The sequence below is a fragment of the Mastomys coucha genome, unplaced genomic scaffold (assembly GCF_008632895.1).
Source record: "Mastomys coucha isolate ucsf_1 unplaced genomic scaffold, UCSF_Mcou_1 pScaffold6, whole genome shotgun sequence".
NCBI classification, from domain to species: Eukaryota; Metazoa; Chordata; class Mammalia; order Rodentia; family Muridae; genus Mastomys; species Mastomys coucha.
In genome coordinates this window covers 106072883-106099858 of record NW_022196912.1, presented here as the reverse complement: position 1 = coordinate 106099858, position 26976 = coordinate 106072883, and the positions used below count along the sequence as shown (strand labels likewise).

Here is a 26976-nt window from a genome sequence, read left to right as displayed (position 1 = left end):
TCAGCCCATGCCCCTCTCAGCCCATGCCCCTCTCAGCCCATGCCCCTCTCAGCCCATGCCCCTCTCAGACAGGCTTCGCTGCAGCAGTCACTGAGCTTCCTCCTAAGACTGTGCTGCCAGAGACACAGAGACATCTTAGCCCTGCGGCAGGAAGCCTTCAAGTGTTTTTGGCAAACTTTAACTCATCAGAATGAAAAGATTATACAAATTGACCATAAAGCTGAATGAGAAAAATGGCAATAGTAGATTAAAGTTTTAGTCAGTTCTAAGACCTAAGAGTAAATAAACTATTCAGATTAAAAAAAAAAACATAAAAATAAACAAAAAGAATTGTTGATTTTTGGTTTTGCTTTGAAATTTTCACCTAGAATGGAACATTCCAAAAGAATTCTAATATTTTATGTCTATTTGATTTCTGCTGGTTTTCTTAGTCTATGTGTAGAATTAGAAAATTCCGAGTATATGAATACTTACTGACATGATTATAATTTTCTACTGTAAGTCTTGTTAACCTGCTCTTTGGATTTCTCATTCATTGTTAGTGTAACTAGATCATTTTAAAATATTAGACATCAGGGAAGCTGGTCCCTTAGCTAAATCAAACTATCCAGCATGTTTTCTACATCTATAAATAACACGAGATAGTAGGGATAATGTGTGGAGATTTATTATTATAAAATAAGAAAAGTATGTTTCATTTAGCAATGAAAAAACATTTAATGGCTGTTCTAAAACCACTGCTGACTCTCTGTCTGATTGCTTCTGTTTAAAGAGCATATCGGTACCTTCAAAAGGCAGCAGGCATGAATCACACCAAAGCCCTGGAGAGAGTGTCCTATGCTCTCTTGTTTGGTGATTATCTCACACAGAATATCCAAGCAGCAAAAGAGATGTTTGAGAAACTGACTGAGGAAGGTTCTCCCAAAGGACAAACTGTAAGTGCGACTTCAGTGGAAAGCCTCTGTACATGGCACTTTATTGTTGTTGAGTTTGGGGTTGGCATTGGTTTGAGGTGGTTGGTGTTTATGTGTATGAATGTTTTGCCTCACTGTGTGTCTGTGCACTACCTGTGTTCCTGGGACTCGAGGAGATCAGAAGAGGATGTCCTGTCCCCTGAAACCAGAGTTATAGGTGGTTGTGGGTGTGGGAATCAAACCCAAGTCTTCTGGAAGAGCAGCCAGTATGGAGCCATCTCTCTAGCCCCTGTATTTCTATAAAGTGTGAATGTGTGTGTGTGTCTGTGTGCATTTGAGAGTGCAGGAGGCAAGTACCGCGAGTGCTAAGAACTGAACTCGGGTCTAATGGAAGAGCAGCACAAAACTCTTAACTGCTGAGCCCTCTTTCCAGGCTCTCTCCAGTACCCAGCACTAGTTGATTCTCATAGCAGTGTGTTCTCTGAACCCCGACTCCTGTCAACAACTATAGAAAGACTGAATGACAACATACCACTTTACTTAATTTCTTGGATACTTATTTTCCTTCATCTAAGAAGGTTTATGGTCAATGAAGATAACTTTGGAGCTACATCTTACCACAATTTCTTTTGTAGTTCTTCACTATTAAATCTATAGAGAGTGAACTATAAAGAGCAATTCTACAGAGCAGAAATTTTGCTTTACCTGAAATTTTTCATCATCATATTTCCTCTAAAGTTAACCTTAAAGTTAACTTTTTTTAATGTATATGTGTGTCTGTTAGTATATGAGTGTATGTGCATGCTATGTGAGCTATGGGTGTGTTATGGGTGTTCTAGGAGGCCAGGGGACAATATCAGATCCCTGGGATCTGGAGTTACAGATGTTTGTAAGTGTCCTGACATGAGTACTGATATCTGAACTCTGGTCCTTGTGATAGATCAGCAAGCACACCTAACAGCTAAGCCATCCATCTCTCCAGCCCAATATTGACATCTTTAAGAAATGAATGGCTGGGCGGTGGTGGCGCATGCCTTTAATCCCAGCACTTGGGAGGCAGAGGCAGAGGGATTTCTGAGTTCGAGGCCATCCTGCTCTGTAGAGTGAGTTCCAGAACAGCCAGGGCAATACAGAAAAACTCTGTCTTGAAAAACCAAAAAAAATAAAATAAAAAAAAATATATATATATATATTGGGACTAGAGATATAGTCAAGAAAAAGATCATTTGCATAGCATATGCAAGGCCCTGGGTCCAATCTCCTAGTAATACACTACGCACGTGTGCACACACACACACTTGGTGTTTCTTTATTCCTGAGATTGCTTAGACACTATTGTCTTGGAACACTTTTGTTCTTTTCATTCCTCCCTACAGAGAAAGAAATATGTTGACATAATATCACAAAAGGTGTTTTATCCTTATAATGGCTAAAATAAATGAAGTACAAACCATGTTTAAGTGTGGTTGGCTTTGTTTTTCTAGTTAATACCTTCTTAATTTTCCATTAACCTTCCAGCTCACCTTGAGTTGTTTAAAATTGCACTTCGCTACTTTTTAAAAAGTTTTTAAAAGGCTGAATGTATTGCTCCAGCTCTAACTGAACCATCCTGCCTACTTGTCCTCAAGTCTTCATATTTAAAGATCTCTGACTCTTCTCAGTGCGTAAAGCTGTATGTGTCCTCACCGACTTTTCTCCTTTTACCCCAGGGTCTTGGCTTTCTCTATGCTTCTGGACTTGGTGTTAATTCAAGTCAGGCAAAGGTAATGTTATTGAAGTCTTACTGCACATTCAATTTGGAATTGAGTAAGCACTGGCCTGTGCTCATTTGTGTATCTGATTTCTCACAGGCTCTTGTATATTATACTTTTGGAGCTCTTGGAGGCAACCTGATAGCCCATATGATTTTGGTAAGTGTGAACTTTAATCTAAGACTACTCACATTAAATGGTAAAATTTATGTTTGCAGTAGCTGTAAGTTTCCTAGCTTTGCTGTGAGATTCTCTTATGATCAAATACTCAATTGAACATTCACCAGATTCTTGTTAATGGTTATAGCACATTGAGTCTACATGTGATAAAAATATATGTAAATTGGAATTATTTATCAGAATTATTTTTGGATTAGATCATCATAGATTTTGCATTTAAATGGATGTCCTACTACACGAAAACCTGTCCTCTAATGGACACATACAAGTATCATGTATGAGCCGATAGCATGGACCTCTCATGCGGCTTAGAGATACAGGCCTTTCCACCAAAACCTTTTGTGGCTAGGTGGCTTAAGTTTCTTACGAATTCACTTTGGGATAGGTCACATGGCATGTGGTGCATGATGGATACTATGTTTTAAATGAATATAAGTTCCTTGTTAACAGGAATGTCACAGTTGGACTTAGTGGACATGAAACTAAAATTAGGAAACCCGTCCGGCACATGAAGGGATCTCCACTTGGTTATGGACAGCACTGAGAAGGGTAGTCCAGCCAGCTGTGTAAATCATAGATAAGCTCAAGAACAATTATTGAGTGATCATCAGGATCAGATTAGATACTGTGGGTAGACAGAGTTAGCCTAAAGAGTAGCATGCTGGGAGCTGATACACAGGGCAGATAGGAATCCAGCAAAATAGCTGAGCTGTGCCAGGAGCACAGCTGAGTCCAGACAGCTCCTTCCGCTTCATGCTCTGGATAACCAATCAGTCGCCCTCCCTCATTATTCTATGGTCATTTGTTACTAGTGTAATTGTACCTGCTCCCAGTACACATTTCCTCAATTTGCCAGTTTAAGATTTTGTATTGGCACACTCACCTCATTCTCACTGATCAAGTCTACAACAAGGTGTTGTACCAAAAGGCAGGGCCTGGTGCTGAGGCCTGCTGGCAGGGCGCGTGTTAGTTAAAAAGGAGGCAATGTATAAATGAGATATTTTATTGTAGGAAGGAGAAAATAGGCCAGTCAAGTAGAGAGAAGGAAAGGAGAAGAGGAGAGAGAGAGAGAGAGAGAGAAAGGAGAAGAAGAAAGCAAGAGAGCAAGAAGGCAAGAGAAGAGAACAAAGAGCAGGAAAGAGAGGAGAGAGAGCAGAGACAAAGAGCAAGAGAGAGGGAGGAAGAGCAAGAGAGTGAGGAGGGGTCAAACCGCCCCTTATATTGTATGGGGTGTGGCATGCCTGGCTATGCTGTGGTCAAATGACTTGGGGTAGGGTCCAGCTAGGATGCTGGGAGCTTGGGGCATTGTCTGCCTGATAGAGCACACATCTCTTGCAGGGGCAGCTGTGAGGGGTTGTGACTGAAACAGGAACTTATAAAGACTCAGGAGTTAGTCAGGGCCAAGCTCCTTCCGCCCACTGCAAGCAGAAATTGCCTGCAGAGGCTCAGAGCCAAAATACTCTTCTGAGCTTAAGTTACCTGAGCAGACCACTGCCACACACTGCCCCACAACAGGGCAGCCATTGGCTCTGAGTGGAAATGATGAGGAAGGACTGTGTCCATGCCTCATTCCTGAAGCTCATGGCACTCATTTGGTCACTCTAGGAAGGTTCTTTTCTGGGACTTAGCTATCGACTTCTTGTTAGAGTACACGGATCAGAGGACGGCAGAGTCAGATTTTGAGTGTGGTTGGCCCTACAGAATCTGTGGTGCTGTAGTCTCACTCCAAGCTGTCTTACAGGGTTACCGATACTGGGCTGGTATTGGAGTGCTCCAGAGTTGTGAGTCGGCACTGACCCATTATCGTCTTGTTGCCAATCATGGTACCTGTTTTATTTTTCTCTTTCATTCTGTAGGGGGGAAAACACAATTTTAAATATATATGTCTTGGTTGTAGTAGTTTAAATACTGAAAGTGACTCTTTTCAGTAGGCTTTTAACTATCAAGAAACACATTTCTTTTACATTTTATTCTTAAAGTTTCTTCATAGTGGAAATCAAATTTGTTAATGTCTTAATATGCTGTCACCTGTTGACTACTACAGAAAGAGTACCATAGCACCATGTCTGTCAGCGTCTGCTTGCTACAGCAGTAGACCTGCTCCTCTGATTTCATCTCACACCCCAATTTGTCCTTCTCCATCAGTTGCTAGTGATATCTCCCTAACTGGAGGCTCTGTAGTCCAGAGAATACGGCTGCCTGATGAAGTGGAAAACCCAGGAATGAACAGTGGGATGCTGGAAGAAGATTTGATTCAGTATTACCAGTTCCTAGCTGAGAAGGGTGACGTCCAAGCACAGGTGTGTGCTTCAGGGGATTTCTTACTGCACTGTCTACTTAATCCAGGAAGGGAGGGCAAGCACCCACAGCTGTAAGTAATAATTGTCTTTGCTCTGAGTAATTATTAGCTTTGTTTTAGAACCACCAGTGGATCCTTTAGCAGAAGAAATCCTACACTCTCAGCACCTTTTTTCCTATTATAGTAGTAGCTATTTGGGATATATAGAAATAAGGAATTGGTACTAAGAATGGTTTTAAGGCTCACAGAAGGGAGTGTGGCTCCTGCCTGTAGTGCTGGTACTGAGAAGACAGAGACAGCGTCCCAGAGCAAGCTGGCTGGCTAGGGTAGCCTTATTGGGGATTTCATGGGTGAGTTGAGAGAGCCTGCCACCATTAATAAGATAGAGAACAGCTGAGGAAGAATTCTGACATCAACCTCAGCTTCCGCCTGCATACACTTGCACACGTGTGTCCTTACACACATGTGAACATACACTCATAAACTCTGTATACATACACAAAAGAATGCTGTGTATTTTAAAGCATATCTTTTTAGCTCTTGACAGTTTTAAAATAATTGCAACAGAATAAATACTCAGGATTAAAGGCTGGACTTCTAGCCTGACTAGTGCACAGAGCCTTCTTGGAGCCAGCTATTGGCCTGATTTTTAATTGCATGACAGATGCTCACTTTCACTTTTGCATCATTTTTGTTGCTTTTCAGGTTGGTCTGGGACAGCTGCATCTGCATGGAGGGCGTGGAGTAGAACAGAATCACCAGGTATCCACCCTGTTGTAAGGCTTTCTTCACATTGTAGCAAAACATGGTGCTGTGTGTATGTTCTTAGTCAGGCTCATCAACACCTGTCAGGAGCGAACTCTCATGACCTGCCTGAAGGCTGATAAACACATGAATAGACCACAGAAGGGCCAGTTTCATTTACTTTTAGTGTGTGTGTCTATAACTGTGTCTGGGTGTGTCTGGGTGTGCCTGTTTCTGTATGCCATGTGTGAGCAGGGGCAGAGACCAGAAAAGGATGTCAGACACCTTGGAGCTTGAGTTACAGGTGCTTGTGATCCACCAGATGTGGGTACTGGGAACTGTGCTCAGGTCCTGTAGAAGAATGCAGCGTGTGCTCTTAACTGCCGAGCCATCTCTGCAGCCCCAGACTTTATTACTCTTCAACTTACCTCTTACTACTCCCCCAAACACACATACAAATGCATCTTGACTTCTTTGTTGCTGTTAAATATATAATAGAAGTGGGTCTTCAGACACCTCTTGGTCTGGAGAGATGGCTCAGCAGTTAGGAGTACGTGCTGCTCTTACAGGACCCTGAGTTCTGTTCTCAGCACCTGTGTCAACAGTTTACAGCTACCTGCTCCAGTTCCAGAGGATCTGACACACTTTAGGGCCCTTCAGTTACCTATACTCAGGTATACAGACACATACTCAGACACACACAAATAATCATAATTAAAAATTAATTTTTTAAAAAAACCAAAATAGAAGCCATAAAAAAGAGTACCTTTTAAAGGATTCTTTCTAGGGCTGGGGAAATGTTCTTAAAAATCAAGAGTGGGGGCTGGAGAGATGGCTCAGCAGTTAAGAGTGCCAACTGCTCTTCCAAAGGTCATGAGTTCAAATCCCAGCAACCACATGATGGCTCACAACCATCCATAATGAGTTCTGATGCCCTCTTCTGGGATGTCTGAAGATAGCTACAGTGTACTTACATATAATAAATAAATAAATCTTATAAAAAAGAAAGAAAGAAAGAAATGAAGAGCAGACAACTATTCCCATCTAATCTATAGCTACTCACCAAGTTGTATCTACTTTCTGTGCTGAAGATGACTCATCTCCTTCTCTCCATTATTGACACCTGTCACTTGTCTGAATCATCTGCCACCTGCAGTTTCTAGGTATCCATGTGTCTCTGTAAACGCAGCACCCATCCTGCAGTTCACCTAAAACTCCCAGTGCTCTGTGGGTTCCAATAGCTTAAAGATTTGCCCTCTAACATGACCTCCAAGACCCCATCCCAGTTTCTGTACCCCTCCAGCCCCTTGCTGTCTAAGGCACAAGCACACAGAAGTTTCTAAGGTCTTTCAACCTATCGAGAGCCTCTCTTTCTCATGACTTTAAGGGATGTCCCCTCAGTCTGTGGTGACCATCACCCCAGTTAATTTGCTTATGTGGTAATTCCTACCCAGCCTACAGAACTCAATACCAACCTGTAATGTCTCCCTGTCAGCCCCATCCCCACTCCAGAAAAGGTCACATATGACAAAAGATGCCTGAGAATATGCGCTCTTTGTGATTCTTGTCCAATGTGGATCAATTTGTTATATAACCTGTCTTCCTGGCTGGAGCCTAAGTCCAAGAGAGCACAGCCATGTGTACCTTGTTTAACATTCTATCCAGACCCCAGCAGAACCAAGCATGTAGTAAGGTCTCAAGAAGGATTTGTCAAACTCGTAAAACTTGTATTTTGCTATCATACTAATTAACTATACCAAGTAAAGTTATTTCATATACTGTGTCCTCTCAACTTTAAGAACTAAATTATCACAAAAATACACTTACCACATACACCAAACACCTGTGGGTTTTCTTTATTTGGGCAGCTTTTGGCAGCTGCTATTGTCTCTTGGTCACCAAAATGTATGCTAGATGCTGCTACTTACAAAAATAATTGGAGAGCAGGATTCTGAGGGGCTTTGCCCAGAACTCTTGCATAGCAAGAACTGGGAATGCTCTTGTGCTGTGTGCTCTGTACGCCTGTAAAGCAGCTGTACAGTGGAAGGTTGTTTCATTGGCTCCACAAAAGAAAGAAAGGATTTCCCAGCATTCATCCAACAAACATTGCAGTTTCTGCTATGTGCCAGGCACTGCCAGGTTTTCAGAATACAGCACTGGCCAGAAAGCTCTAGTCATTGCCCTTACTGGAGTTTCAAGTTCTGTGGAATATTAGTTACTTTTTAAATAACTTACATCATCAAATATCAAGCTTTTAAAGTTGTGATTGCTGACTAAAAGCAGAATCAAGGAATATAATAAGTTAGGGAAGGGAGAAACCATCTGACAGGAAAGACTTCTTTAGGGAGAAGAGGGTGGTATATTGACCCTGGAGGTTGAGCCATTCCAGGGCAAAAGGAATATGGGTAGAAGAGAGGGGCTGGTATTCTCATAGTGCTGGCATCATAGGACATAGTAATTCTGAGACAGTCAGTGCTTGCTCATGTCAGCTTAACCTCTGCATTTCAAGGGACTCTTAGAGCCAGCATGCTCAGATTTGAAAACATTGGCTTTTACTACCATGGGGAAAGTGAGTTAGTAGAATCCCAAAATACAATCAGGGAAATCAAAGTGGAGAATATTTCAGATGTTCATATGAGAGAAAATGTAATATAAAACAGAACCATGGTCCAGGCAGTTAACAGGTGGACTCATTATGACTTTGTGAGTTCCATAATTAGACTTGTTCAGAGCTTAGAAGTGTAAATGTAGATGCTGCCATCATGTAGATGATGATGTGAAGCATGATAAGGCTGCTCGGAGAATATAAAGTGAAAATGGGAGCATCAGTTGAGCCTTGAAGAACTTGATTGTAAAGAGGCAGATGATAGAATAAGGGTTAGCAAGCGTGGCTTCCATGGTGCAGGTACACACAGGGCTAAGGAAAGTAGGAAAGAGCGGCATGTGAAGCCAAGCTAAGTAACACTTCCAAGAGAGTGAGGTAGACTGCATCAGGTGCTGCATGGGGGTGGAGTGAGATGACAGACTTGGACTAGTGATGAGAAGATTGTCCTTAACAAGCTTCCTTTCTGAAGTAGTTGGTGAAAGCCAGTCAAGCTTGTAGAAAGGAGAATCCTGTGGTGGTCCCATTGAAGAGAAGCTGAAACTCTGAAGAAAAAAATGCATTTTGTAGTTCCTGGTATATTTTTTTAATAACAGATTAAGGAGAGTATACTTGAACAAAAAAAGAATAGAAAGGGAAGAAGGTAAGTCATCAAGAGATACAAGGGACAGGCAGGGGTATAAGCTCCATAACAGAAGTGAGCCATGGCAGCATTGGGCTGAGAGGGCGGTGGTCAGTGTCTTCAACACAGTGCTTAGTCATGGACTCCACACACAGCCCCAGACTTTCTCACTATACAAAGGGAGCTGTATTTTAGAATATGCCCACGCCTTGTGGCTGCCTCTTAGCTTCTTTCCTTTCTCACAGGTACCAATAGTACAGTAGACTAGTGAAGTAGAGATGCCTGATGCCTATTCACATCCCCTGTAAATAAGACATCATCTTATCTGTGAAGTTTAGGGAACACCATTTCTTTGTGGTTATAAAACTTCTAGATATACAAAATTCTGTTTGAAATCCTGATGAATATTCTTGTTTTTAAAACCGCTTTAATAAATAAAAAAAAATGTTTCCAGATATTCCTGAAATAAGTGTTTTGTTGAAAAGAGTTCTGTTAAAAAATAATTATTCTTATAATTCTTTCACAGAGAGCGTTTGACTACTTCAACTTAGCAGCAAATGCTGGCAATTCACATGCTATGGCCTTCCTGGGAAAGGTACTGTGCACCTGCAGCTGTTCATAGAACAGCACAATAAAACTCTCAGTTCATTGTGTTCTGTCCTGTCTTAAGGTAAATGCTGTGTAGATTACTTTGTCAGACAACTCAGACATAGTGTAGCATTGGCTCCTACATGTGTTCACTGTGCGCTCCTGGTGTTGTATCTATTACACGCAGAGGTGAGGGTTGTGCTGTGTGATACACAGGGTTTCACTGAGAAGCACAGTTGTCTGTATTTTCCCGGTGGAGGGAGAGAGTGTTTAGCATTTGTCTGCAGATCTCTTCATTGTCGTAAGTATGGCAGCTGTGAGCCCCTCTAAGTGTAGACTTTCTGTGGAGCAAGAAAGCATTTACATGTGAAAGCTAATGACTAGATTCTGTGTCGGGGAAGAATTCCATTTTCATTAATTTTAACATTAAAACAGTGCAATCTGACAGTTGTTTATGTGTAGCCTAATCATAAAGTAGGGAAATTCAGGTGGATTCCAAGGATTTTACGTATAGGAAAATTTCATCCAGACTCACCACATAATCCCAGCCAGCAAACTGGGAGCTGGAACATTCCATGCAAGCATTCCATTGTTATAATATGAACTGTGTGGTCCTGATGCTACAGTAGTGAACATCACAACATCTTTCCTTTTGTCTTTGTCTGTTTTATTCCCAACACTTCTACATAAATTTCCTTAAATTACTAATTAATCCTATGTCTAAAAGCAATGTTAGTGCTGTTTCCTTAGTATAGTATGTGGATGCGAAGCACTGCTGGCCACTTGTTTTCTTTGCTTCTTAAGCCTTACCTGGTCCTATAGTCATTATTGTTTATACCTTGCTAAATAACTTTTTAGTTACTTGTTGTTTTTGTGTGTTTGCACACAGGTACTATGTGTATGTAGGTATGCATGCACATGTGTGTGCCTAGAGAGAGAGACCAGAAAACTGCCTTGGATATCATCCACCTTACTTTTAAGACAGTCTCTCTCATTGGCCTGGAACTTAACAAGTAGACCAGGTCAGCTGTCCAGCAGGCTCTAGGTCAGCTGTCCAGCGGGCTCTAGGTCAGCTGTCCAGCGGGCTCTAGGTCAGCTGTCCAGCGGGCTCTAGGTCAGCTGTCCAGCGGGCTCTAGGTCAGCTGTCCAGCGGGCTCTAGGTCAGCTGTCCAGCGGGCTCTAGGTCAGCTGTCCAGCGGGCTCTAGGTCAGCTGTCCAGCGGGCTCTAGGTCAGCTGTCCAGCGGGCTCTAGATCAGCTGTCCAGCGGGCTCTAGGTCTGCTGTCCAGCGGGCTCTAGGTTAGCTGTCCAGCAGGCCTCTAGAATCCATCCACCTCCCAGGCACTGAGGCTGCAAGTGCATGCCATCATGCCCAGCTTCTTTATACTGGGGCTTTGGGTTCTAGCTCTGTCTCCATGCTTGTATCCAGTATTTTACCAACTGAGCCATCTCCCCAGCTATCTGTTAACCCCAGACGCACCATTTACTCTGTTCTGGGGCAGCTTGGTAGAGGAAAGGGCAAAGCAGACTTTGTGACTCTTGAAAGTCTGCTTGTACTGAGGATGGGATCAGTCGTCTGGTCTCAGCCAAATCATTAGCCACCTGACTGCCATGGGTTAAAGATTGTTTTTCCTGGCCTAGTAAGATGGCTCAGCAAATAAAAGCAATACCTAGAACCCAGACTGTTGATGAAGAGGAACAAGTTGTCCTCTGACCACCACACATGTACCATGTTACCTACATACCTACCCATAAGCACATATACATAAACAAATGTAATTTTCAAATGTTTTAAGATTTCTTGAGACAGCCAGTAACCTGCTTTATATATTCAAATATATGTATTTAATAGAATACCAAATACTTAAAATATGTATATATTTACCAATAAAAGTCTGCTTTCAATTCTACACTTTCCTATGAAGAATTGTAAACTTTATGGGGCAATGTCATGAAAGCTAATAACAGTGAAAAGGAAAAAAGAAGGAGAAACACTGTCTAGAGACTGGGGTCAACTCCACATGGAATTGGGGGCTGTTTTCCAGATGTATTCTGAAGGAAGTGACATCGTACCTCAGAGTAACGAGACGGCACTTCACTACTTTAAGAAAGCCGCTGACATGGTAAGACTTCCCGACCTGTGTGCTGTTACTAGTGCTCACTGCGTGGACATGTTGAAGGATTAGTCATAGCCAACTGGGTGAATGTTAGCTTAGTGTTTCCTAGTCAGAGAGTACTGGTCATTAGCTTAGTGTTCCCCAATCCAGAGAGTATTAGTTCTTAGCCATGAAATTGGGAGTTACATTACCTGCCTCAGCTGAAATTGGGGGCTGTTTTCCAGATTGTACTACAATTTGGAGTTTAAAAGCATCCATAATCTAGTTCTATTGATAGCCATAATACACAACTTGGGCTTTCTTTGACCCAGAAAAAAAATACATATAGGATACTTAAAACCCTGTCTGCTTCCTGAGTACTTACGGACGTCTTTTCAGCTATAGATTACTGTGCATCACAATAGCACTTGAGTGTTTTCCTTTAAGTTGTCATCTTTCCTTGGAGTTTGAGTGAATTCTAGAATTTTCTGTTTTGCATTTCGAAATACTTTGCTCTGTGTCACTGCATTAATCTTAGGAATCGTTACCTCCAGGCAGCATTGTTGCTGTTAACATGACTGCTGGCTCTGCCCCACGGCATTGTCCTTCCTTCTTCCATAGGCAGGAAAGCACCAATGCATAATTACCCCACATGGGGCCTGCTTTTAATTTTGGTGAAGTAATGTTAGTTACATTTGTGTCACAGATTCATGGTACTGATGGTCACAAGTCAGATCGCAAGAATTGATCTTAAAGGCAGTTAATGTTTTAATCTTTGAAACCAAATTACTGACAGCACACTGGTGTCTAAAAGTCAAGTTATGTTTAATATGATTAGAAAGAAAAAGTTTGTCTTTATTTGGAAACTAATTAAAATATAGTATCCTTCAGACTATTTCTTTTGTAGTCCTTTATCCTCCCCCTGTGTTTTAATGAGCTCTTATCACTGTTGTGTGATTTCTCTGGTTTACAGGGCAACCCAGTGGGACAGAGCGGGCTTGGAATGGCCTATCTCTACGGAAGAGGTGTTCAAGTTGTAAGTGTGTGGTGTGTGGTGTGGCATGCTGGCTTTAGGAAGCAGTCGGCCAGTGCTGGTGTGAGGTAGCCCTTGACCAGCTCACCATCCAACTTAGTGGAGCCATCCAATTGCAGCAATCCCCAGCCTTTCCTGCTGTCTCTTGAGCTGGCTTATTCCTCACACCTCACCTACCTGTGTCCTTAGGCCAGCGCCATCTCTGGACCATCTGAGGGGTAGAATTCTCGGTCTTTCCTCTCTGCCCTTTGCTTCTTCCAGCCTCTGCCTCTCTTCTCTGCAGTTCTTCACTGTAAGCTCAGTGGCTCCAAAGAGTGAGCCTTAATAAGCCACCTTAGTAGTTAGTTGTCAGGTTTCTGTCTCATAGCCAGTCACCGGTAACCTCCTAAAGGGCCGTGCTGTGTCTGCAAGCACTTGCTTGTCCTTGGCCCTGGTCTCAGGGGAGACACCACTGAATGGTGATGCTATTCCAAGCAACATACATTGTTGTGTTTGAAGCTAAGGACTGGGTTTAAAAATCTTATCTATAGGTTTTTTTCTAACATAAAAGATGTTGATACTTTTGACTCCTGGTAATTAGGATACCAAAATGTATTTTTGTTTTGTAATGTCTTTTAAGTTTTTCTACAGTTACATAGGCCTTTGGGGTTGAAAAACTGCATCTTGTGATGTACACAGGAAGGGAACAAATGAGAAAATATTACTTAATATGAGAAAAAATAAGGCTTAAAAGTGGATAGTAAAAAGAGTTTTTCTTTTTTTTAATTGGATATTTTATTTACATTTCAAATGTTATCCCCTTTCCCAGTCCCCCGCCCTTGCTTCTATGAAGGTGTTCACCCACCCACCCAATCCCACTTCACTGCCCTCAATTCCCCTTCACTGGGGCATCTATCAAGCCTTCATAGGACCAAGGACCTCTCCTCCCATTGATGCATGACAAGGCCATCCTCTGCTACATATGCAGCTGGAGCCATGTGGACTCCTTTGTTAATGGCTTAGTCCCTGGGAACTCTGGGGGGACTGGTTAGTTGATATTGTTTTCTTCCTATGAAGTTGCAATCCCCAAAGAGTTTTTCTTAATTCATGCTCTAGTGTTCTTCTTGTGTTTGTGCTTTCTGAGAGCAAACATGAATTGTTTCACAAAACTCTTATTTGCTTTTTGGTTTGGGGGGCTTGTTTTATTAAAAAATGGCTCTTTTTAATTTTTTTTAAGAGTATGTATACTTTGTTTACACAGAGAGTGGCTCTGTGCTTCCATTTGTATCAGTCTTTGATACTTTCTTACCATTTGAAATCTCCTCCTACAGAATTATGACCTGGCACTCAAGTATTTCCAGAAAGCTGCTGATCAAGGCTGGGTGGACGGGCAGCTGCAGCTTGGCTCTATGTACTACAGTAGGTATCATCAGAGTGAGTGACAGATGGAACAGTCTCAACCGGACTCCACTAGATGGCGCTAAGATAAAGAAACGGGGAGTCAGTTCTGGGGAATTCATACTCTACCAATTCAATTACTTATGCATCTCGTTTCTCATTACCATTGATATTAATCTGCACTGGTGAGATTGGCATGTTTTGCTGGGTAAGAATTCTGACTTGCAGTGGTTTCATTCCTCTTAAAGTTTCTCTGGTGCTTAACTAAATCCTGTTTCAGACTGCTCAGCGCCTTTCATTTGCCTTTGGTTTGTTTTTCTTGCAGATGGCATTGGAGTCAAGAGAGATTATAAGCAAGCCTTGAAGTATTTTAATTTAGCTTCTCAAGGAGGCCATATCTTGGCTTTCTATAACCTAGCACAGATGCACGCCAGCGGCACAGGGGTGATGCGATCCTGTCACACTGCGGTGGAGGTGAGGCTGTTCTGCATCTCGTCTGTAGGGATGGGTTGATGCTGGAAAGGCCTGCCCTTTGCACTCCAGTTCCCTGGACCTGGTTCCTTCCATGTAGAAGCTGACTCCTCCACTCACTAGCCTTGAACACTGAGGGAAGAAACTGGAGATCTGTGCTTACTGCTGTCCTTACCTATTTGTTCCTGTAAGAAACAGTGTTTGCAATGGTCAGTGTAGATGATGCTAGAATCAAAGAGTACGTTGAAGGACTGCTTCCCCTTAGCTCTCACACCTGCCATCCGAAAGACACTGGTAAAGGCTTGGCACCATTTGGAAATCTTTCTTTGCTTTATTTAGAGTCCTCACTTGTGAACTGAGATTTTTAATAGAACTCACCTCAAAAGTTTCTCAGGTAGGAGAATGATGTGCTGATGCCTGTAATACACAGATGTCGCTAGAACAGGCCTGGCCACAGTAAATAGTTTGCGGGTTGCCGTTATTCTTACTGTATGTTTGCTTCTAAAGAGTAAGGAAAGCCAGCAGGTCATGGAGCAGACTTAGTAATCACCCCTAGCCGAGATACAAAGGTTGTTTTCCAGCACATACAAGTCGTTTTCCTCTTTGCACAGTTGTTTAAGAACGTGTGTGAGCGAGGTCGCTGGTCAGAGAGACTGATGACTGCCTACAACAGCTATAAGGACGAGGACTACAATGCTGCAGTGGTCCAGTACCTCCTGCTGGCTGAGCAGGGCTACGAGGTGGCACAGAGCAACGCAGCCTTCATCCTCGACCAGAGTAAGTCCACGGTAGTCCTGTTGAAGCTTTAACCACATTAGCAATGTATTTTCAAAATGAAGGGAATACCAAACTCCCCTTTCTCCACCCCAGGTCCCTAGACTAGTTTCAATATCCAGCAGGCTAAAACCTGCTCCAGGGAGTAGTATTATCCTAACCCAGTGGGTCCCTTTGAACCTGGCGTTTTCTAACACTTGTTTCCTTCCCAGACTGTCTTGATTTAGTATTTTCTGTGTTCCACCCTAACTTACAAAGGAAAACACTTGGCTTCTGTTTCGTGTCTCTCCTGTAGGAGAAGCAACCATTGTAGGTGAAAATGAAACTTACCCCAGAGCTTTGCTGCATTGGAATAGGGCCGCCTCCCAAGGTGAGTGGCTAACTGTCAGAATGAGTCTTACCCAGGACTCTTACTATGTTGATTTTCGTCTCTCATGGACATCATCAGACACTGCTACTTATTTTATGATCAGTCTTCATTCCTAGGTCAGTGGTTGAAGTGCCAGTCCTTGATGGATGTTTCCATCACCACTTGGTTTTTAGCTTCAGGCCAGTTGACTGTATTAATTGATAACTGAAGAGTGTACTAGAATACCAACCTGAAATGGAAAAGAACTCTTACAGCTTTCCCTGCTCTTTCTTTAATGTATTTTTCTCACATACTCCTCTCCACAATAGGCCTCTCGTTCTCCAGTCTCACAGTGCTCACACTGAATGGTGTTTTACATTAAATGTCGCAGGTGGAGCATGGTCCTTTGAATGGTAGCGTTAGTGAAACAGACTGACTTCTCCATGCCTGCCATGTGCTTTCTGAGAAGAGATAATGTCTGCTTCAAATGTTTACTGACGTTAGAACTTGGCTCAGGGATCCTCTAAAGTTTATCTACTACAAGTGAAAATTCTGTTTTATATACAAATGTTTTAAAAATAACTTTTAATTTCTTTTAAGCACACTTTCTCAGCAGCTTTAGTTGATTTTTGGTTTTTATTTCAGGTTATACTGTGGCTAGAATTAAACTTGGAGACTATCATTTCTATGGATTTGGCACTGATGTGGATTACGAGACTGCATTTATTCATTACCGCCTGGCTTCTGAGCAGCAGCACAGTGCCCAAGCCATGTTTAACCTGGGCTACATGCATGAGAAGGGCCTGGGCATCAAACAGGTGAGTGGGCGTCAAAGCTGGCAGGTACTGAGCAGCAACGGGAGACAGACGCCTGCACTGGGTGAAAGCAGTGCTTTGGGAATTCTGTCAGACCAGGCTAGTAATTTTCGTGGAAATCTCCAGGTCAGTAATATGATGTGTTAGGAGTGTGGCTGGGTCCAGTGTGTCCACACATAAAACCTGAAGTTATATTAGAGGAAAAGAGTTACACTTTCCAATTATTAAATTTTCAAAATCATTTAATTAGATAATTAAATTTTACCTGGGTAAAGCTTGAAGTCTTCCTTTAGGTAATGGATATTAATTTTAGGTAGAATCTTGAAAGGTTAAGACAAATTTTTCTGAAACATTTCCTTCGCTTTCTGTCCCATAGGATATTCACCTTGCAAAACGCTTTTATGACATGGCAGCTGAAGCTAGCCCCGATGCACAAGTACCTGTGTTTCTCGCACTCTGCAAATTAGGTGTTGTCTATTTCTTACAGTACATACGAGAAGCAAACGTAAGTGAGCGGTGTCACTTAGTTAACAAATACAAATTATGTCACTTCCTTAGGCCTGGAGATTAAAAGTTGGGGCACAGAGTCTCTCAGTCTTCCCAGGGAAAGGGCAAATGAGTTCCCCGGGGGTAAACTGTTGAGCAGGCAGGAGCACAGTTTTCAGGCGGCATTTCTCAGAGCTCTTGACACGAAAGCACATGTCACTGGTGCCGGTGTTTTTTGCATCAGGGAAAACAGACTTAACTTGTGACACTCTGAAACAGTAGTAAATACTAGGTCAGACAGATTCCTGGCAACAACTCAAACCAGTACGTAAGAAGAGTAAGCTGGAGGGGAGGCCTGGGAGCTGATTCCCTGAATGTCTGATTGTTCTCAGTGCCACAGGAGTTAATCATGCTGGCAGAGCCTCTTGTCTAATGGAGCCTCAGCTGCTTAAGTAGGCTGAGGGAACCTAAAGAGGAGGCAGGTTACCTACTCCCTTCAAAACTACCAGCTGTAGAAACAAGACTTACATGTAAGAGACCTTGGGTTCTACCACTTAGATTTTGCTCCTGTCTTAGTCAGGGTTTCTATTCCTGAACAAACATCATGACCATGAAGCAAGTTGGGGAGGAAAGGGTTTATTCAGCTTACACTTCCACATTGCTGTTTATCACGAAGGAAGTCAGGACTGGAACTCAAGCAGGTCAGAAAGCAGGAGCTGATGCAGAGGCCATGGGGTGATGTTCCTTACTGGCTTGCCTCCCCTGGCTTGCTCAGCCTGCTCTCTTACAGAACCCAAGACTTCCAGCCCAGAGATGGCACCACCCACAAGGGGCCCTACTCCCTTGATCACTAATTGAGAAAATGCCCCACTGCTGGATCTCATGGAGGCACTTCCCCAACTGAAACTCCCTTCTCTGTGATAACTCCAGCCTGTGTCAAGTTGACACACAAAACCAGCCAATACACCTCCTGTCCCCATATTCTCTGATAATGGATTAATCGGTGCAGCATTTTGCTCTGTAAACACTATGATGCCCGGAGTCCTTGTTGGAGCCATTAACCTTTCATATATTCGATACTATGAAACCCAACACCAGGTTCAAGTTATCCTTCTGCAGAATTAAAAGTAAGCAATGCTTCTTCCACACTAACATAAACAATAAACTTCTCTCCCTTTGCCACCTAAACCACAGTATTGAGATCCTCCACACAGATTCCCAGAACCCAGGATACCTTAGATTCTTACATATGTATAATGTCAGTTGTTGCAGTTCTTGGTAGTATGAGCCAGTGTGCTATACTTTCTGCCAAAATACAAAATACCAGCTGAGAGTGAGGACAGAGTAGTGCCCAGCCTGTGCTGGGTCTCATCCCAGGCAACAGGAGGTGGCTCTCAGACTCTACAGGGCTGTCCCAGACCCTTGTCCCCTACACTTTTCTTCAGTGAGTGCAGTCTAGGATGCAAGATGGCAACATACCATAGAGAAGAGTCTTTTGCTGTTTTTTTATACAGATCTACAAAGAGGACAGTAAGATTCTCCACCTGAGACAAAGAAAGAGCAAAGCAATCCCAGTCCATAAAAACATGCAAGAGAAAGAAGTACTGATGAGAAGGAAGTCAGACTGGATAAAAGACACAGAATTCTCAGAGAACACAATAGTTTCCTGGAATTTTTTTTCCGTACAAAATTTAGCACCTGTGCCTACAAATGTGAATTACAAGAGCTCTTTGGGTATAATTTTTCAAAATCTCATAGACTAGGAATGTAACTTGTGAGTTCAAATTTCTGTGTAAAATGGTATACATTTTAGTTAAAACAACCAGAAAGAGGTGTTTGTTCATCAAGTGGACCCCTGGTCCTGTAGCTGTCAGTTCCATAGGAGAAGCACAGCTGGCTGTCAGGAGAGCAGGCTGCTCGTCTGTCCTGCTGTCCCTGTGGACAGGTTAAAGGTATGCCAGGATTTAGATTTGGGGGAGGAGAAAGTCTTTTATTGTCCCAGTGATCCTTTCAAATATCTACTCAAGAAAGAGCTGGAAACTGCCAAATTAGATTTCTGATGAAAAGAGCAGTTAGACATCTGATGTCAGCTGTTAGGAAACACGAGCTTAGTTCTTGAGACACACCCTTCTGGGTGTCAGTTGAAGAAGGGTTTAAAAACCATTACAGTGTCCTAGAATTTAGTTCTTCAAAGTCTCATGCTTGTGTCTACTGTTAAGTAACTACTTGCAGAGTTCTTTCACTGACATTGAAGTACTAATGCTTTTTGTGTTGTTCTCATTAAGATTCGAGATCTCTTCACACAATTAGATATGGACCAGCTTTTGGGACCCGAGTGGGACCTTTACCTCATGACCATCATTGCACTGCTGTTGGGTACAGTCATAGCTTACAGGCAGCGACAGCACCAGGACATCCCAGTTCCCAGGCCCCCAGGGCCACGGCCGGCTCCCCCCCAGCATGAAGGACCAGCAGAGCAGCAGCCACCGCAGTAGCAGCCACACACTCACCTGGGTCGGGAACGGCTAAGGAGCTGCTTGCTAACAACACTTGCATTTGTCCTTGGGCTCTGGACGGTAGCCGCTGCCTGGAAGAGGCGTGAGGAGGGGTGGATCCTAGAAGCTGCTGAGAACCTGCTGCCTTCCTCTTCAGGGATGAGTAGCTCTCCCAGAGCTACAACAGTGAATGTTTGTTTCAGTGCCATACGGAATGACAACTCTCAGTGGCTTCCCTCTTTCTTTCTTTTTCTTTCTTCGTTCTGCAAACATGCACAAGACACTCGAGTCATGTCTACTGTACCCTGTCTTTCCTGAGAGACCTTTTATCGTCCTGTTGATGTGCATAACTTCTTACATGTCTTCTAAGGTCCTGAGCATTGACAACCTGGGGAAACCCAGTACATTGCAAGTTTAACCCTAAAACCATGCTTAAGTCTGAGAATAAAACTTGCCTTTAAGTCAAAAGCAAAACAAGTGAAGCAGGACGTCTTCAGGGTGTTTGGGAAATGCAGTAAGTGGGAAATTTAACCAGTCTACATGCAAGTTCATATGTTTGGCACTCTCATTTTAAAAGGGATTATCGAGCGGACTCCTGTACTGTGACTGCGACACTTCCTAGCAGACTTCTCTTCCTCAGAGATTGAAGGGCTTTGCTAAAGAATTCTTTGTGACCGTCACTTTCTTGCAGTGGAGTAGAAGTAAAACTCAATGAACGGACTCCTTGCTCTCGCTTAAGACTTTGCCCCAACTACTCGTGTGATTGCTTCTTGGTTTGAGTATACAGAGCCCTAGTCCATACACCAGAGGATGAACTTAAACTAAATGGAGAAATCAGAAAACAGCCTTAACCAACTTGAGGTGGGATCTGAGACACACCCTCCCTCCAGTTGATGCATTGCTTCCCGGGTTTCTTTATTTCTTATGACACAGAGAACAGACAGCCCTCCAAAAGTCTTCAAATATGAAATACTGTTGTCAAGTATGGCTGGTAGTGACTTCCTTTGTAATACTAAAACTCAGATAATGGAGGAGAGGTTAGACCCAGTGCATGGCAAAAACAAAGGCCTGGGTATACCGTTGTGTATGCGGTGGTGGCTTTTTATTTCTGACGGTTTCATATAGCTCTAGAACGTCAGTCACTGCGTAGCTGTCATGTTATCACCCTTCTGTTGTAAACATTAGGAAATTAAAGCTGTTACCCTCAGCATTGCCTGCTTAAGTAAGATGCAAAAACAGCAAAAATTGAGAACTTCACATAATCACCCTATGAAAGAACTAAAGCCCAAGGTGAATTTGTGGTTTGTGTAATCATCAAATGGTAGCATTCAGCAGCCAGCACCCACAGGAGCTCACGCCCCCTGTTCATTATCACCTTTACCTTGTTTTCTGTAATCCCTGTCTTCAATGAAACTTGACTTTATCACTTGTGGGTGGAATTTGAATGTTGGGATTGTAATCAGAAATCAATTTAGTTCATCTATACTGAACATGAAGGCTTTAAATGTGAAGTTATATATGTTTGTGTGTGCTTACAGTATTATGAGAAACCCAGGAAGCATATTTTCCTCGAAGATATTTGCCTCCAACTTTGAAGGTGTGGCCACAGAGAGGCAGATCTTTGAGAGGCAGCCAGCGTTCCTCTCAAAAATATAATGTTGCTTTGGGCAGCACTTGTACATAGTAAGGCTTATTTGGTGTCCTGTGCTTAAAGATTAGATTATGAGTGGTGCAGTAAGCAGGGTCCTCTCCCAGCCCCACCACCCTCGGCCCAGTAAGTGAAATCCATGGGCCCTTCCTTCAGAAGGCAGATTTTACATTCTTTGCAGGAACTGGGCACAGTGGTGTGTACCTGTAGTCCCCTGTCCCTGGGGGACTGAGTGAGGAAGATCACATTAGGCCAGGGGCTAAAGACCAGCTTAGGCAATACAACAAGATCCAGTCTCTAAAAATAAATAAATAAAAAGATGGGAAACTCTAAAATGCCAGTGGCCTCTATGGTTTTCCGGTGCCATCCACCTCAAGCCTCCTGAACAGCAACATTTTTGCATCCATCCTTATTTCCCACAGAGAGTACTTGAAGAAAATATTTCTTAAAATAGCATACACTACCTAAGGCTGGATGGGGACAGTCTAGGTTTGTTCTTCATGTAGCAGACTTGCCCCCTGCTGTCCTTTTTACAGTCACTGCTGCAGATGCCCTTCCCTCAACTTTTACCTTCTGTTTCCAGCCTGGGGCATTTGCTTCCAGAAATCTGGAGAGCATGTTTCAAATAATTCAGTTCTTACCGCTTCTTTCATAAATGGTCTCAAAACGCTTTGCTCCTGTTCTCTTACTGTTCATGGGATGTGGTATCTAAGCAAATAGAAATTGGGTTTGGTGTTTCTCTTAAAAATAATGCACAGTACTTACTAATGGCATCCATTTGAATAAAGTGGCAATAAAGCTAGTTAATGTCAGTGACATTAAGCCAACTCCAGGATTCAGGAGTTCTAGCATTAGGATTTAGATTTACCAGATAGAGCGTGGCTTCCTTCCTCCTTGTAGCCCATCCCTGCTGCTGTCTTTTGTGGTCTGTGTTCAGCCTACAAAGGCTCTCTGTTCAGCCTCTGTTCTCCTGTGCACCTGCCCAGTTGGGAAGCCAGCTATTTCAGAGTCTAGAGACCACAAGTTTTACTTCTGTGGGGTTGTACAAAGGTGGAATTTTCGTTTTTGAAGTTTTTGTTTCTGATTTCTGGGTTTTCTTAGTTACTAGCTGATAATACAGAAAAAGGTTGGACAAGGGCTATTTTCCCCCAAATTTATTAATATCTAAACTAGATTAATGTAAAAGTATAAGTCCTAAATCTTGATATTCCTGAAGGTTTGTAATTCTTCTGAAAAAAAAATAGAGAGATAGATTAATTTCTGAACATTTTATCACTCACCGTCTCTACCATGGAGAAGCATTAGAAACCTCCTCCAGGGATCTGGTGAGGAGCCGGTGGCGGGTCTTCTCTACAGAGAAGTTGCTTTTGTTTGGCTGCATGGTTGGCTTTGCTCTCTCTCCTCTGCTCCTCAGGTTTGCTCTCTAGTGCTTGGGAGCAGGCGTGTCGGCCCCCAAGTGCAGCCCTCAACTCCTCGTGTGTGTGCTGTGCGTGTGCATGTGTGTGCGTGTGTGTGTGTGGCATTTGCACCAGGGACTGATCACATCTGCGGAACTTTCCTTTGCGGGGGTTTGGGCTAACACCTCATATGTCTATTTCAAAACAAGATGCCTCTAGTGATCCCCTCCCTGCCAAGAAGAGGATGCTTGCATTCACCGGTACTTAAAAGTGATTCTAAAGTATATTATACAATATTATGGCCCTGAGATATGCAAGAAATAACCAGAGCAAAAGAAAACTATTTTATGCAACAAAAAAAAAAAATATTTTCATCAGTTACTGCTCAAATACGAGAGAAATGGTGGATGCTGTATTGTCGGGTTTTTAAATGGGTAGTGTTCTTTGAAAAAGAAGCTAAGTGTCTTCACCCACTAGGAACTTCAAGAAAATTTGAAATAACTCCATATACCAATGATTTATATCTTAAAGAGACTGTTTACACATTAAAAAGCCGATTTTGTATGCGTATGAAGGGTCCTTTGGTTATGAGCAGGGAGCCATTCAAATGTTCTTTCTTTACTATTTATTGGTGAACAATCTGACACTATTTCTCTTTTATTTAAAAACAATGTTGATATGATCAAAGTATAACCACTAGCAATGTTGAGGGACGTGTTTAAAGAGCATAAGCTGACGTCATGAAGGAACATCATACTAGACTTTTTGTAAATTTATTTTATACTTAATGGAATGCAGTGTAACGGCTGGTGAAGTGTATTATAATTGTGTAAACAAATCCTGTTAATAGAGAGATGTACAGATTCATTTTGTACTGTATCTTGAAACTTGTGAAATAAAGATCTCATCTCTGGTTATCTGTCTGTGGTAGTGTGCCACATATTCAGACTTTGCTTTTAACTGGAAGATTCAGCATTTTAGTGAACCTTTTTTGAAATACAGAAATGAAATTCTAGAGTGCTTTCATCTGGGGAAATTTGAATTTGTCTTTCATTTTTAATATCTGTCAGATTCCCATGAATTAATTGAATATTGTCCTAGGGAGGGTATAAATTTACCAGTAAGTGGTAACTTTGTAGAACCTGGTGTTTGACCTCAGTCTGCCTGAGATGTATGGAATAGGCACACCTCTGTTTACACTGGTTATAGTATAAACTTACCAAAGTATGTCTTCATGCTCATCCCCAGTTTTTAAGAGGGCTTGCAGAGACACAGATGCAGCACAATAAAGCCTATTTTAAAAAAAGATCTCAATAAAGAGGACACAGAGGAACAACATTAGCTGAGAGTAAGTGTTACACACAGTTCTAGCTAGGGATGTGGCGTGTGGCAATGGGAGAGGGCTTATGAATGAAGTGTGAGAAGCTTTGGGTTCTAGCCTTAGGAAAGAAACAGAAGCAAGCTGGAAGAGAGTCTGGTTTGTCCTTCAGCACTCTAGCAGACAACTCAGAGGTGAGAAAAGCAGAGCGGTCCAGCTTAGCAACATCAGATCCTGGGTGAGGAGTCTGGATAATATAGACTGCCACAAAGAAAAGTTTAGATCTCAGCTGTTGCTCCAAGGAACACAGCTACCTAAAATGGCCTAGGCTAAAGTAAAAGTGAAGTTAGAAACATCCAAGTGATAACCTCTGATGTCTGCTGGAACTAGGCATGGAGGCTGTGGACCACTAACAGGACTTCTGTCTGGGCGCTACAGTGAAGCCTTCAGTCTTCCTTCGTTGGCTGTTACAGCTCCTGCCCTTTAGCTTCCTTGAGGGCAATAACATACATTGGATATATCACCTTGGGAATTTGTTGATGCTGAGCTATGGAGTTGAGAGTTTATCCATCTGCATTTCCCAGACTTCTTCGACCATGGCCTTGCCCACTATGTCTTTCTGGGTGCACAAACTACACACAATTTTAAAAATAGAACCATTTCTATAGTAGAAACTATGAAAAACATGCAGAAGGAAACATTTTCTATTTCCCAGAAATATAAGAATTAAAAAGCAAAACAACAAAAAACACTTTAGAATCCAGTAGTCCAAAAGGATGTGTTCCTGGACCAGCTACAACTTAGAAAGCAGACTGAACATAAGTGGATCCTGAAAATTCTACCAAACTGGTTGTATGTGGATAATGTCCCATTTTGGACAAAACCAACTTTCCTAAGGCCAGTTTGTTCTCTGGATTAATTTCATCATAATACAATAGTATCTAAAGGTTGAGTGCAGTGGTGCATGCCTTTAATCCCTGCCCTCAGAGGCTGGAGGATCTCTGTAAGTTCAAGGCCAGCAAGTTCCAGGACAGACAGGGCTTCAAAGAGAGACCTTGTCTCAAAAATAAATAAGGAAGGAAGGAAGGAAGGGAGGGAGGGAGGAAAGAAGGAAGAAAGGGAGGGGGGAGGGAGGGAAGGAGGGAGGAAGGAAAGAAGGAAGGAAAAGAAAATATAACCTGACAAACTTGCTGTTTGAACAATGTTGTTTGGTATCATCTTACACAATGCATGCAAATGTACTTCTTACAGAAAAGATTGAAAATAGCGTGCTATTTCCCTATAACCCGATTTTGACATAGACTGAAATAAGTAGGACTGTCCACAGTGGAGCTGCAAATGGCTGCCTCTGTTCATTTGAGGAGCTCTCCCCCAACCTCCTTTGTTTCATCAGTATCTTTTTCATCCCTCATTTGAGACTTAAAAGTAATGGCAAACTTGGTGTTGATGCCAAAGTGTGTATTAAGTTTTATTTTTAGAAATTCTTTCTTTCTTATATGAATTAAGTAGCATGTGGTCTGCCAGCTACCCACCTTTTGAACATCCATGTTGCTCACAGAAATACTTCTCCTGGCTCAACCCAGTTTCCTTTTGCCTTCTCTTGGCCTCCCAACAGGACCAGCCTCCCATTGAGAAGGACTTCTCCTGAGTCTTATAAGTACTGGGAGGGCCATGTGGCCCAAGTAAGGACTCTGAATTCGGAAAATGAGGTTGTCACTGTTTTACATGATTCAAGATTTCAGTGAGTCATGAAACGAGTGAATAGAAACCATTCTTGGAAGCAGACTTATTTTGAGCTGTGCAAATGCAGCTGTGAGTTTCAGAATTTACCCATCTGGGTTTCCCCACTCCCCTCCCTGAACCCCCATGACCTTGACCATTCTATGCTTTTCCTAACAAAATTGGAAGCAATGAACATTTTTGTTCTAAATGAGATGTATACCCACTAATCCTGGCTCTTTGTATCTGGCCAGCGATGGGGAGCAGAGGGAGCCTTCGCTAGAGCTGGTGCTCATGTTCTTCACCTCTGAGAACAGTTGCTCTGGCATCCTGCACACATGCTACTTTACTACGCTTGCTATTTGAACAGTGTTATTTGTCAACATCTTACACAATGCATGCACATGCACATCTTACAGAAAGGATTGAAAATAGTATGCTATGTCTCTATGACCTGACTTTGACATGAACTGAAGTAGTCCACAGTGAAGCTACAAATAGCTGCCTCTCTTCATTTGAAGAGCCCATTGGTATCTATTTCATCCCTCATTTGATACTTAAAAGTAAAACCATCAAAACAAGACTGACATTTTCTATAAACTTGGGTTGGCAAAACCAAGGCAGAACCTAGTCGGTGTCACTAGATACAGCTCGGTAAGTTCTGGTGAAGACACACATGCCTGAAGATGCTGACAGAGAGGAAATGCCCTGAGCAGAGAGAAGACCCCAGCGTTAACTGAAGAAAAACTGGTTGCCTCCCTCTGGCCTATTAGCTTTATTAAACAGCTCTTTGCTTGTCACTATTCTGGACCATGAGACAGGTGTGTGAGGGAGGGCTCGGACACACCCCACGGCCTGCAGTTGTGTTCCCATCTGCTCCTTCCACCAGCCCTCTTGAACGGCTTAATGCAGTGGCTCTCAAGCTAGGGGGTCAAACAACCCTTTTCCCAGGGGTTACCTAAGACCATCAGAAAAAGGGGATATTTATATCATGATTCACAGCAGTATTGTTATTATGATTGTAAGTCTTTGTTTTGGCCCTTCGTTCAACAGTCTTTATGGTGTTCAAGTCCCTGAAGTAAATCTGAAGATGAGTGCACATGAAAAAATGAATGGAGAATGGCTGTGTCCTCTAAGAGACATGTCTGCCACTGCCTGAGCACAGAGGTGCTCGGCATGCATTACTGAACTGGATTGTGGTTACTCCATGATGTCGTTCTCTTTCCCACGTCTCTCTTGACAGCCCAAGAAGCAACCTTCTGAAAGGCTGAGCAACTGGGGATTGTTCAGCTAGTGCTA

The 26976-nt window shown here is 42.6% G+C and overlaps 1 protein-coding gene across 2 annotated transcripts in view; it reads left to right on the top strand.

Annotated features, from left to right (window-relative positions):
* The window catches only part of Sel1l (SEL1L adaptor subunit of ERAD E3 ubiquitin ligase), a 42233-nt gene extending 18674 nt beyond the window's left edge, over positions 1 to 23559 (top strand). For both annotated transcript variants that reach the window (XM_031355433.1, XM_031355432.1), the window contains exons 6-21: positions 773 to 935; positions 2624 to 2677; positions 2765 to 2824; positions 4587 to 4668; positions 4991 to 5145; positions 5850 to 5906; positions 9639 to 9707; positions 11745 to 11822; positions 12769 to 12831; positions 14139 to 14226; positions 14531 to 14679; positions 15288 to 15453; positions 15746 to 15820; positions 16445 to 16617; positions 16991 to 17119; positions 19386 to 23559. In XM_031355433.1, the coding sequence (XP_031211293.1) occupies positions 773 to 935; positions 2624 to 2677; positions 2765 to 2824; positions 4587 to 4668; positions 4991 to 5145; positions 5850 to 5906; positions 9639 to 9707; positions 11745 to 11822; positions 12769 to 12831; positions 14139 to 14226; positions 14531 to 14679; positions 15288 to 15453; positions 15746 to 15820; positions 16445 to 16617; positions 16991 to 17119; positions 19386 to 19595 (1771 nt within the window). In that variant the 3' untranslated portion in view covers positions 19596 to 23559. The remainder of the gene's footprint in view (positions 1 to 772; positions 936 to 2623; positions 2678 to 2764; positions 2825 to 4586; positions 4669 to 4990; positions 5146 to 5849; positions 5907 to 9638; positions 9708 to 11744; positions 11823 to 12768; positions 12832 to 14138; positions 14227 to 14530; positions 14680 to 15287; positions 15454 to 15745; positions 15821 to 16444; positions 16618 to 16990; positions 17120 to 19385) is intronic.
* The last annotated feature ends 3417 nt before the right edge of the window (positions 23560 to 26976 follow it).